This window comes from Nyctibius grandis, chromosome 2, assembly GCF_013368605.1.
Source record: "Nyctibius grandis isolate bNycGra1 chromosome 2, bNycGra1.pri, whole genome shotgun sequence".
NCBI lineage: Eukaryota > Metazoa > Chordata > Aves > Nyctibiiformes > Nyctibiidae > Nyctibius > Nyctibius grandis.
This window is the reverse complement of record NC_090659.1, coordinates 105,727,072-105,739,361: the sequence shown is the minus strand read 5'-3', so window position 1 is coordinate 105,739,361 and position 12,290 is coordinate 105,727,072. Positions and strand designations below refer to the sequence as shown.

Here is a 12,290-nt window from a genome sequence, read left to right as displayed (position 1 = left end):
GCATTCACGCTGTGGCACACAGAGCATCTGCTACATCCAGCTGTAACAGCATTGTATTTGAAGAATCCAAACAGTGGAATCAATTTTAAACAGATCAGCAAAACTCCTGGTAGTAATCCCTCCCTCACAGTCTGTTAACTATAAATTGTAAACCATGAAAACAGGAATATTTCTACTTTTAGATTTACCTGTCTGATTTCTAAGGATATTATCTTATTTCTTCATGTGGGAATGAAAATTTGGGTTTAAATTGTTACAAAGGTCTGAACCCTTCATCATTCAAATGCATCGTACAGATTCAACTAGTACTGGGAAATAATAAAAATGTAAGCACTCATCCTATGAACAGACACTGCGCAGAACATATCCAGAATGCAGTTTGCCAAAACAATTGAAGATATGCTTATCTTAAGCATTCACACTAAAAATAATCAGCTTCTGGTTCCACGGTCACCAAGAAAACCTTCCAAGAGACAGCAGAAACCGTCATCATCTGTCACCATTTGTATTTGTGTGTTTTATATATACGGATTGATATACACATATATCTGTACCAAATCCCATTAGTTAGAACCTAGTAGTCCCTTATACTATGAAAATGAATCTCCTAACATCCATGTGATGAAGCACTCTGGATGAGAAGTTTAACATCCAATTATGAACTAATCACCTCGGATGCTCTTCAAAAAAAAAACCAAACTGGCACTTCCAGATGTCAGCATAGGAAGCTATAATAAATCAGACAAATCATCTTACAGGTACCTGTCCTTTCCTTTAATGAATTGAGAATGATCTGTATTTTTTCAGGTCTGTCACGGTTTAAAGCTGGGCTGGCGATTAAACCTGCAGCAGATGCCCTCTGTTATCTCCCCCCCTCCCCCCAGAGGGAAAGGGAAAGGGAAAAGGGAGAGAGACTTCTGGGTTGGAAAATTAAAACAGTTTTAATAAACTATAATAATGAAAAAAAGTATAATAATAATAATAGAAATAATCAAATATATACAAATATATATACAAAACCAAGATTGAGCTCCCCTGAAGTCAGCCACGTCACCACCGGCACTGCAGGGCAGGCTCCGGGAAGGCCCAGGCTGGGCCTAGCGACGGTCGAGAGCTGGATTCAGGGATGCACGGATCGGGATCGGGGGCAGCAGGAAAACAGACGGAGTCCTCCCTGGACACCGGCCATAGCAGAAAGAGAGCGAGACCCTCGTGATCCCCCCCCTTTATACCGAGAATGACGTGTATGGGATGGAATACCCTCGTTGGTCAATTTTGGGTCACCTGCCCTGTCCGCTCCCCTCTGCAGCTGCGACCCCCCTTCGGCTCTTCACTCGTAAGCAATGAGGAATTCAGCAGTGACCTTGGTTTCTCTCAAGAATAAGTACAGCAAGAGCCTTTCTGCACAACATCCCTACCGGTGCCTCAGTGATAACTACAAACTTCGAGCGTTATCAGTCCTGGAAGCAGACACTGTCTGCAAAAACATGCAGTTAGTTAGAGGAGACTTAGCTGAAAGTAAAAATCACTGAAAGGAAAATCGGCCTGGTTTAGGCCAAACCAGGACAAGGTCAAAGAACCACAGAATGGTCTGGGTTGGAAGGGACCTTTAAAGATCATCTAGTCCAACCCCTCCTGCCATGGGCAGGGACATCTTTCACTAGAGCAGGTCAAAGCTGACCCCATCCAACCTGACCTTGAACACTTCCAATGATGGGGCATCCACAGCCTCTCTGGGTAACCTGTTCCACTGTCTCCCCACCTTCATCGTAAAATATTTCTTCCTTATGTCCAATCTACACCTACCCTCTTTCAGTTTAAAACCATTGCCCCTTGTCCTGTCACTACAGGCCTTGGAACAAAGTCTTTCCTGTAAGCCCCCTTTGTATGTTGAAAGGCTGCAACAGGGTCTCGCCAGAGCCTTCTCTTCTCCAGGTTGAACAACTCCAACTCTCCCATACCTTCCCACAGGAGAGATGTTCCAGCCATGTTTAAAGTAAGGTGAGGTGAACTCCACTTTACCAGTTCACCATCCTATTTACTGAAGAATTTTTTAGTACTTAAATAAATGTTGTCATTTCCATTGTTAGGCTTGTACACGTAACATTCAAACGTGGAGCATCACAACATAACATGCCCTACTTTTGCATACTCTGAAGTCTCCTGGACTAATGATAAAACACCATAAAGAACACTAACCTCAGTTCAGAAGATCCTGTGACATTCTTTTGTTACGAGAACTAATGTCTAGACTAGAAATGTTTTTCAGCCCATACAAAACTGATGGATTCATTGTTCTTATCACTCTAGAGCAAGTCTCCCAAAAGCCACTCAAAAATTCCCATCTTAGGAGTGTTCTTAATCTAATGATGAAACTTTGTGACACTGTCTTAGTTCACTGTGGAAAACATATTTACCTACCACGAAATTCCACAGCAGAATCTTGTATTCAAGTCTCCAGCTTATCCCATTCTTATACTAAGATAACCCCTTCCAAAAAATTTTATATACTCTTATGTAATTTTACCATAGCTTATAGCAGAGATGAACAATAAAATAATAAGCAAAATAAACATTTCAGACAGCTCACTCATATAAAGTACATAATGAAGCCTCTGATTTAATTATAACATCTGCATTTTATCTCTATTTTTTTATGAATTACAATGGCATCATTGACAACCAAACTCAGAGACATTAAACACACAAAAAAAACCCCACAAACCCACAACTTACTTTGCCTTGTCCACAGATAGGGAAACATGTATCTCCTATACTAGAATGAATACCTAATGAGGTACAACTGCAAGATTGGCTGGAAAGTATTAAAATAATGCTATTATGTCCTGCATATTAAATGACTGCTAAAAATACCATTTGTTGTATACCTTAAGAATCTGTCCTCCTTCCGGGTATCTTCTTAAAATATCCTTAAGAAAATCAACAAGTGGTGGAGTTGTTTGTCCAAAACGACCTAAAAACAAACAAACAAAAAAATAATCTGTGTATTATGCTACTATGCACTTAATTTCAGATTAAAAAAGAAAATACTCACTAAACAATTACTGGGGATTTAGGTATTTTTTTTAAATTAACCCAAGGCCTGATACTGTGAAATCTATTTCCAAAATCGACTGTAAAAATACTACATTATAAATCTTTTTATTTAAAAAGTTAAAATAGCAGTCTTGATGTTAATGTCAACATACTGTTTCGTATGTAGATGAAATAAATTTGGGGGCTAAGTCTTTGCATCAGTTATACTCGAACTTCAACTACTGGATGTTCAAATATAGCAACTTCTAAAGGACTACTGCTTTTTAAGTAGCAGGACAGTACTCTAGGGCAGCAGTGGCTCTAACTTTTTTATAGCCAGTGATGATCCCTACTGACAGCTACACACAGGCACAGTATACTTTGACTTTAGCGTACACTTCCTGTCCCGGCATATCGTGGTGCTGGGCCTGGTGCTAGCTTTGGTGTTACCTGGGTTTAGCACAGGATGCAAAAGAGTCTCAGAAAGGTACTATACCAAGTGTTATGAAGTTCTGCTCTAAGAGAAAGAGTCTATCAGAGAATGAAAAGATCAGTACTCTTCAATTCAAACTCCAGTCTCAGACTAAAGAGCAGCTCCCTAAAGCCAAACCTGTAAAACATGTGCTTCAAACAAATATTAATGACGCAATCCCCACAAGGAAAACAGACTCTACTGATGCCTCATCTATCACTTCCCTTTAAAGTAATTATTCTCTCTCTCCTCCGCTTCTGTATATGTGTTTTTATGAAGTACACAGATTCAAATACACACACATTATACATACTATGGAATAAAACACTAGACAAAAGAAAAAAAAAACACAAAAAAATACAGAATCCTCAGCAATGTGGAAAAAAGGGGAGAAGTAAGAAAAATGTATTTGCGGTGAAAACACCAAGTAAAAACATCAAACACCTTCTTGTCTTTACAAAATTTTTGTATCACTCTTTATCTAAGGTAAGATAATAGCATCAATGAAAAAAAAACAAGAAACTGCAACTCACAGCTGAAAGTGTGGGAAGTATTTTATAACTTTTGTTATTGTTTTTACAGCATATAGAAGTATATGAAAGTCAACATGCAACATGCAAACTTCCAAAATAAGGTGAACTGATCAACAGTAGGAAAGTTTGGGTGTTTCTTTTCTTAGGAGATATTCTCTAAAATCAAGAAACTGATCTTCTCTAACTTGGGCAGGCAGGCAGAAGTGTTTAAACACCACCTTTAACTATGGGAACCACAAAACCAGACAAGCAACTTTTAAGTGATAGGACTGAACAAAGGCATTATTCTAACTCTTTACATCTAAGAGCAAAGCTGCTCTATGTATGTCACAAAAATATCTCTATCTTGAGATCATGACTTACTGCATCCTGTCAAAGGCTGAACTGATTTTTCTTGAGTATTAGAGCTGGTCACATTTAACACAAAACTGGTTCCACAAATCTGAAGGAGAGACTTTTTCCACAATAAGGACAGTCAAGCACTGGAACAGGAGCCCAGAGAGCCTGTGCAGTCTCCATCCTTGGAGGCTTTCCAAACTGGACCAGATCAACCCTTGAGCAACCCGGTCTGACCTCAGAGCTGACTCTGCTCTGAGCAGAAGGTTGGAGTAGAGACCTCCTGATGTCCCTTCCAACATGAATTATTCTGTGATCATAAGAAAAGATGATGCATTATTTGATAGACACCAGTGATGAATGAATACAGAGGTGACGTGGGTGATCTTCAGAGTACTTCAGCACCCAATGTGCTTGGCTCTACTGACCATCCACTTCCTGAAGTTAGAAGTTCAGGGCCTTCCTTGATTCATCTGCTGTAAGGAAAAATCTCAGAACTGAAAGACTCCAGAATGAACACAAAAGGCTGGTACTAAAGCCTTCAGATCTTTAGATTGACTTACATCAGAGCTGTGGGCCAGAAAAAGTTAAGTGCTTTGTCTAGACATGGGACTGCTGAGACTGATATCTCTAAGAAAATCTCACAGCCAAATATTCCATTACTAGGCACAACAAACAGGAACAGTTTTTCTTTCCCATGGAAGATTTCTTAGGACTACTACACTATCTTCTCCATACTTGCATGGCAAAAAGAACAGCTAAGAGAAGAAAAACACTTTTTATTTAGTCTATCACAGCCTACATACAGCAAAACATTACCAGAACAAACAGTCAAGAATGAGAGATAGAAAAATGTTTGATGCCATAGAACCAAGGGGTCCATTTCCATAGGTGTTTTATAACTATTGCAGGTTCTAGAGAATGTGAACATGAACTTCTGGATAATATACAAATGCTTCATTTCCCTCTGCCACTAGAAAATCATCAGCCAGTACACTCACGGCTTACACAGGCTAAGAAATACAATGTTTTGTGACATCAAATAAAATACCTGCATGAAAAGAAGGGTCTCCTTCTTCATCCTACCATCCCATTAGCATTTATTTCATTCCCTTATAATAAAGTTATTATTAAAAGAATATTAATGCTAGCAACCAAGTAACATAATCTTTACAGATTTTAATCAGAGCATTTCTGAAGATATTCAGGTATCATAATCTAATTCAAGATACCATACAAACAGATATACCTGCAATTTTTGTAATAAAAATGTAACTAAACATACAAAATCAAAAGAAAAACAAACAAACAAAAAAAATCAGAAGAAATCAAAAGGTTTTTACCTATGTGGTTAGTGAAAATATGTCCTTTCAGTATCTGAATTGCTTACAAGTATTCAGTTTATTTTATATGAGACAAAGCTCCTGCAAGGTAAGTTTTATTGATTCCAAAGGACAGCAATATTCTAATTTCTACACATGAAATTACAAAGAAAAAATTAAACACCAAGGCACTTAAAAAGAGAAGTTTAATTTTCCTGGAGCAGAATGAAAAGAACAAGTGAAGGGATACCTAGGACTTACAAGAAAAATAATTGCTTCCCATTTAAAGAAGAGAATAGTTTCAATTAAATCCAGACTGCATTAGAAAATGCTTTGACCTTCCAGTTTATAAACAGACACAAGCATTTTTCATACCTCCTCCTTTCAACGCTCTTGACTGAAGCATCAGAAAAACTTGATTTTGAGACTTCTGAAGATCCACAATCTTGATACCATCAGATAACTGAAATTAAAAAAAAGACAGATCTTGATCAGAACATTATGCAGCATAGTTTACTGTAGCTTCATTTCCTACGTATTTATTCTATGAAGTCTGGTTTTATCTAAAAGTATACAAATACTCTGAAACATCCAGTATTCAGTTTAAGCAGCATTTCAGACCCTGAGAACAAGTCATGGCCTCCAGCTTTCACATTTGAAAAGTTCTATGTTCTGGGAACTTATGAAAGCATACAAATAAAGCAGTTATTGTTCTAAGGTGCATGCCCATAAAGAAAATAAACATATACAGGAAGTATGGGGCCTATGTACTCCAAAAAGTACATATGGGTATGCAATTTTACAGGAGTTTCAAACTAAGTAGCATCAGCTCAAAGCAGCTAGTAATACAGAACGTGTACAGACAACAGTATGTCACAGAAACAGCCCTGAAAATTTTGACAGCCTCATCTCCCTGTTTCCTCTACATGCAGACCTATGGACTCACTGGGAACATCACAGAGAAACTGGGGCAAACTAAGCAACAAATTCTTTAGCAGTCATTGGGAAAACTATTTAGTAAACATAGCAAATTATGGTTTTGTTTCAGTTCTAATTTGATATATGTGTCCCAGTCATATACAAGGTGATTCTAAAACATTCATACGTGACGTGATGTTATCCTGCATATCACGATAACAAATGTAGAATTAGAAGCTGTGCTGTGCTAATTAGAAACTTAAGCAATCAAATTAGTTTCCATTTATAGTAAATGATATTAAAATTTAATTACGTGAAATTATATTATATTAGTCTCAGTTTATAGCAAAGTTCAGGACTGCTTCCTCACTTTGATGAGTAAAAACAAATTACTAGAAAGAAGCTGGTGCTTACACAGACGTAGATGCTTACAATCTAACTACATTTAGTAAGCAAAAGACAGTCCTAGTCCACAGTATATAGTCATAATTTTAAAACATTAATAAGAAAAGAAAATATTCCTTTTTACTTAAGCCAGTTTTAAATAGTACTTATAACAACAGTGCATTTATTGTAAGTTCCTACAGAAATGTTATACTTGAGATGATCTTGTCTCAAGATGCAAAATAGCTTAAACTGGCTATACCACCCACTCAGGACTCACTAAAATAAAAAAGAATCCACAGAATGCTGTAACCCATCACTAAGTATTAAAGGGACACAATAATCAAATTTTCTCAGGTAGGATTTTTGCACCAAAACACTAGCAGAAGCTAGGAGAATTAATAGATTCAAATTAATAGTTTACCACTGTAAGGAACTATGAGAGAAAGAGACACTGGATTTTACTTAACATCTGTACATTGCACCTAGCAGCTTTAATGGAAAAAAAAGATTTACTGATGAATATTCTACTACCTCAGTAAATTAAAAAATAAATGTATACCAATAAACAGGAGCTCAAAAGTTTGTAAAGGATTTTCAAAATTGCTACAATACAAGTATTCCCATACATATTTTAGTTTAATATATTAAAAAAAAAAAAACAAACAGAATAGCTGTTACAGTCTGCTTACTGACTGTTCCCTGCCAAAAGATATTTTTCTGTGCCAGACAGAGTGCTGCTCATATCTCCGCTTCCAGATGAATTTTAGAAAGTGATACACAGATCTCCTTCCTCCCAACACAGGAAGGCCTGGAGAGAACAAAATCAAGGACACACAAAACCAGGCAAGAAAATGATAAAATACATGGGCAGTTTGTTTCAAACCTGAGTTCTCAAAGATTACTTGTGTTCCCAATGTAGGTTCTTAAAAGCTTCCTGAGCAATACAACTACTAACATCTAGTTATTTCCTAGCATCATAGAATGGTTTGGGTAGGATGGGACCTTTAAAGATCATCTAGTCCAACCCCACCCTGCCACAGGCAGGGACACCTTCCACTAGACCAGGTTGCTCAAAGCCCCATCCAACCTGACCCTGAACACTTCCAATGATGGGGCATCCACAACTTCTCTGGGCAACCTGTTTCAGTGTCTCACCACTTTTCTTCCTTATGTCCAATCTAAACCTACCCTCTTTCAGTTTAAAACCATTACCCCTTGTCCTGTTACTACAGTCCTTGGTACAAAGTTTCTCTCCATCTTTCTTATAAGCCCCTTTTGTATGTTGAAAGGCCACAATAAGGTCTCCCTGGAGCCTTCTCTTCTCCTTTACGCATTTGCAAGTCCCCTTGCCCTATTTAACCCTCATTTACAACCTCCTCTCTCTCCCTTTCTTGCCTCTACTCATCCCCTCCCACCATCATCTCCAGGTTCCCAATTCCCAAAAGTGTGGCTAGAAGCATGCCAAGCAGTACTGAAGTGGTGACCCCAGGCTGACACCTTCAACAGAACAAGGTCATTCATTCATTTGACTCTCACTCCTATGCCCAGACCTCAATTTTTTACTTGTAAGAGCTTCCTGTCACAGCGATGTCAACTCTGTTGTTGAAACTGGCGAGCAGGTAGAAAATCCATTAAAGATGGAAAGGAAGCCAGAACAAGCACATCAGCACTCTCACGTGAATCTTCTACTCCCTCCTCCAAAGAAATAAGGATAAAGTACACGGATGATGCCAGAAAAAGACAAACTCAAGTGATAAAAGCTGGCACCATCAAGAGAAGTATGAGGGTTAGCTCCTTGTCCAAACGACCTCCTTGCTTCCTATCAGACCCACACCTAAGGCTGTGCACATGCTGGGCTGCCCACGCACCAGAAGACCTGGCAAGATACAAAAGGCAGCCGGGTGGGGACTTCCAGCAGTGTGAGAGGCCACCCGAGAAGCGGAGGTGCCGCCACCGCCCCCCGCCCGCCCCGCCGCGTCCCCTCACCTCTCTCCCGCGGTGCCACAGCCGCTGCTCGGCGCGGGGGAAGCCGGCTTCCTCGTCAATCCGCGCCTTCACGTCCCCCACAGCCGCGGAAGGCGGCAGCTCGAAGGTCCTGCAGCCCAGGCAGTCATGGAGGACGGTCACCCGGGCCAGCCTGCGACAACACGAGAGACACCAGCTGAAGAGAGACACGCAGTGCCCTGCCCCAGCGCCCACCCGCCGCCTGCCCGCCCTCCCCCTCAGGCACCCCGGAGGCCCGGGGCGGGCGCCGGAGCCTGCGCTGGTACAGGGATGGGCGGGGGGGTGCCTGCCCCTCTCTCTAGGGGTTCAGGAGCCGACGGGCCTGCGAGCGGAGCCGCTCCCGCAGCGCCGCACGCCCGCGGCCTCCCATCCCGTCCCGCCACCACTCACATGCCCGCTGCGGCACACAAAGGACCGTAGCTGCTGCCGCGGCCGCCGCCGCTCCCCACACGGGGAAGGGGTGGGGCTGCGCCCGGCGGCGACAGGCAGGGGCTCGCACGGAGCTCTGCGCCGCGGAGGAAGAGGAAGGAGGGAGCAGGGGGAGAAGGCGGCGTTAAAGCAGCAGCGGCGGCTGCGGGGGAGAGGCATGCCCGGCCCGGCCCGGCCCGGCCCCTCAGCGGGTTCTCCGCGCAGGGAGGCCCGGCAGCCGCGGTTTCCCGGCGCCGCGGAGCTGGCGAAGGCTTCCGCCGGCCCTGTGCCCGGTTCGCGGCGCTTGTCGCTCCTGCTGCCTGCCAGGGCCCACGGGTGAGCGAGGCCGGTCGCCTGGGCGAGGGGAAGGATGGAGGTTCGCTTGGCCGGCGGCGTGAGGCTGCCCGAGTCGTGACTAACGCTGAGGTGCAGAGACCTTACCGCATGCCCGGTCCTCCCTCAGTAGGGCAGGGCGGCACGCTGGTATCTCACATCATTCCAGCATTCAGGCACCACCAAGTGGAGCACACCAGGTTACAGCTGATAAACTCTACGTTTCTCAAGGATGCAGAACACAGAAGGAAACCTCATTTTTCTGCTCTTCTGTCAGTCACTTGATTGATCGTGATTATTTATTGTTATGCATCTTGTACTTTATCTCATAGGGTGTATGGTAAGTCCTCATGCCATTCAAGACTTAGGAAAAGTGCTGTCCTGAAAACAGAGCTTTAGTCTATCTGTGATCCCAATGAGCTAAGGGGGACCTTGAGAAACTTGTGGAGGGGCCAACAGAAACCTCCAAGTTTCATTGTGTGCCAAGTTCTGCACCTGGGAGCATGGGCAGTGCATCAGTGATGGACTGAATAGCAGCCCTGCTTCAAAGGAGCTGGGGGATACCAGGCTGGTTATGAGGCACCAGTGTGCTCTCTATAAAAGGAGGATGACCAGCAGAACAAGGGAAGTGAGTCTCTGCTCAGTGCTGATGAGGCTGTATCTAGGATATGGTGACCAGAATGTGGTGTTTTGGGCTTCCTTAGTTCCAGATCCCAGCAGAAGACTACTAACACGGTCAGGCACCCAAAGCATGTGACCTACAAGGAGAAGATGGAGAGTCGCACTTGTTTCGTCTGATGAGAAGGAGACTAAGGTGCAATATAGTAATATCGTGCAACTACTGGAAGGGCAGTTACAAAGGTGATAGAACTGAACTCTTCTTAGTAGTGCAAGACTAACAAGGGGCAACGGCAACAAACTGCAGCTTTGGAGGTTCACTCTGGACAGTAGGGGAAAAACCTGTCACTGGGAGAATAGTAGTAGAGTGCTGGCATGGGTTGTCTAGAGGCACTTTTCATATCGGGATATTTTCAAGGCTTAGCCACGACTGACCTGATCCAGTATTGGTGATCCTTCTGCTTTGAGCAGAAGGATGGACTACAGACCTCCAGCCAACAATTCCATTTCATTCCAACAGGTCATCAATTTCAGTCCCTGACTAAACTAAAACATTTATGACTTTACTCAGTGACAGGGAGTTAAAACTACTGCTTGGCAGCAATAGACAGCAGAGTTTCTGTGGAAGGGGGAAAAGACAAAATGAATCTGTTTGCAGAAAGTGTATCAAGCTAAGAAAAGACGAGCCCACTAAAATGGAAGGAAGCTTAAAAGCCACAAAGGTCAGGTGGATCAGGATCCAACACAGTATCTAGCAGACACAGTTTTGCAAGTACTGCAACATCTTGTTTCATTCATCCGCAATATTTGTATATTAAATACTACAGGGTTACAAGAAAATGTTAGAAATTTTGTAGGTCTGATCCTGCCTTCACCAGAAAAAATTAAAAAACTATTTTAACTTAAACAAGATGGAGCTAACTCTTCGCTTTAGTTTAGGACTGTGTTCAGTTTTCTATCGTTTCATCTTTTTAACTTTCCATTTTGTTACAACCCCTTCACAGTTTGTCATCATGGATTTTTTCATACTATGTCCAAAGGAATGAGAAGGCTGCCTTCCAATCTCTTACGTTTACCTTTTTATGTCTTGATACCAAGGGAATATACTACCTGCAGAAGCATGTGGCAGGAGGGGCACAAATGTGGATGACTGGACAAGATAGAAGGAGTGAAACCTGATGCAGTCCCATCCATATCAGCTACTAAAACAGTCCCCAGACCAGTTGAACCACCAAGCCACACTGGCAAAATCGAATTCTTCTTCACCAGCTGGGATCACAGGAGTGATTTAGCACTTTATGAAGCATGCGCAACTGTTTGAATGGGACCCTGGAGAGAAATAGTGCTATCTCAACTAACAGCCACCTCTCTATGCCAGACATCTCAAATGGTGGGACACATTCAGAGGCATAGACAATCCTGCTGTCAGTGATTGGCGGAAGTTCCCCAACCCAAGTCACATCACATGACAAGGCAATACTCCCAAATTATGTCCTGTAATGATTTAATGTTAATATTGGAGGAAAAAACTCTGAGGACCGCAGATTCTGTCTAGTATGTGACCTCTGCAGTAGAGGGGGAGGAGTTGGGAAGAACCCGTGATACAGAACTGGAACCATGCAAGGTTCTGGACAAAGGAGTTGGACTCCTGAGCTCCTGGAAATTAGCCATACCTGTTCCCCTCATAAATCTGATCCTCTTGTTACAAGGGAGACTGTTTTTTCATACTGGCAGGAATGAATGTCCCATTCCTGTTTACTATGGGACACCTTTCATTTGCCTCTCTGTTATCATGTGTTTCTACTCTGTTTTCCCCTTTTTATAATTTCTGCCTTTGGGTTGTTTTTTTTTTCTGTCCATCCAGATAGAAGCAAGATGTTCATCCTCTTAGTACCTCTGTATTAATAGACTAAGCATGGCTAG

At 42.2% G+C, this 12,290-nt stretch overlaps 1 protein-coding gene across 2 annotated transcripts in view; it reads right to left on the bottom strand.

Moving 5' to 3' along the window:
• Nucleotides 1-12,290, bottom strand: part of SACS (sacsin molecular chaperone) — a 45,082-nt gene that overhangs the window by 25,844 nt on the left and 6,948 nt on the right. Inside the window, exons 1-4 of one of the 2 annotated variants that reach the window (XM_068417849.1) lie at nt 9,399-9,449; nt 8,991-9,141; nt 6,075-6,162; nt 2,889-2,974 (exon numbers count right to left, since the gene is read on the bottom strand). In XM_068417849.1, the coding sequence (XP_068273950.1) occupies nt 2,889-2,974; nt 6,075-6,162; nt 8,991-9,141; nt 9,399-9,400 (327 nt within the window). In that variant the 5' untranslated portion in view covers nt 9,401-9,449. Of the gene's footprint in view, nt 1-2,888; nt 2,975-6,074; nt 6,163-8,990; nt 9,142-9,398; nt 9,450-12,290 lie in introns of those variants that run through there. The other variant, XM_068417842.1, reaches the window with a different exon arrangement.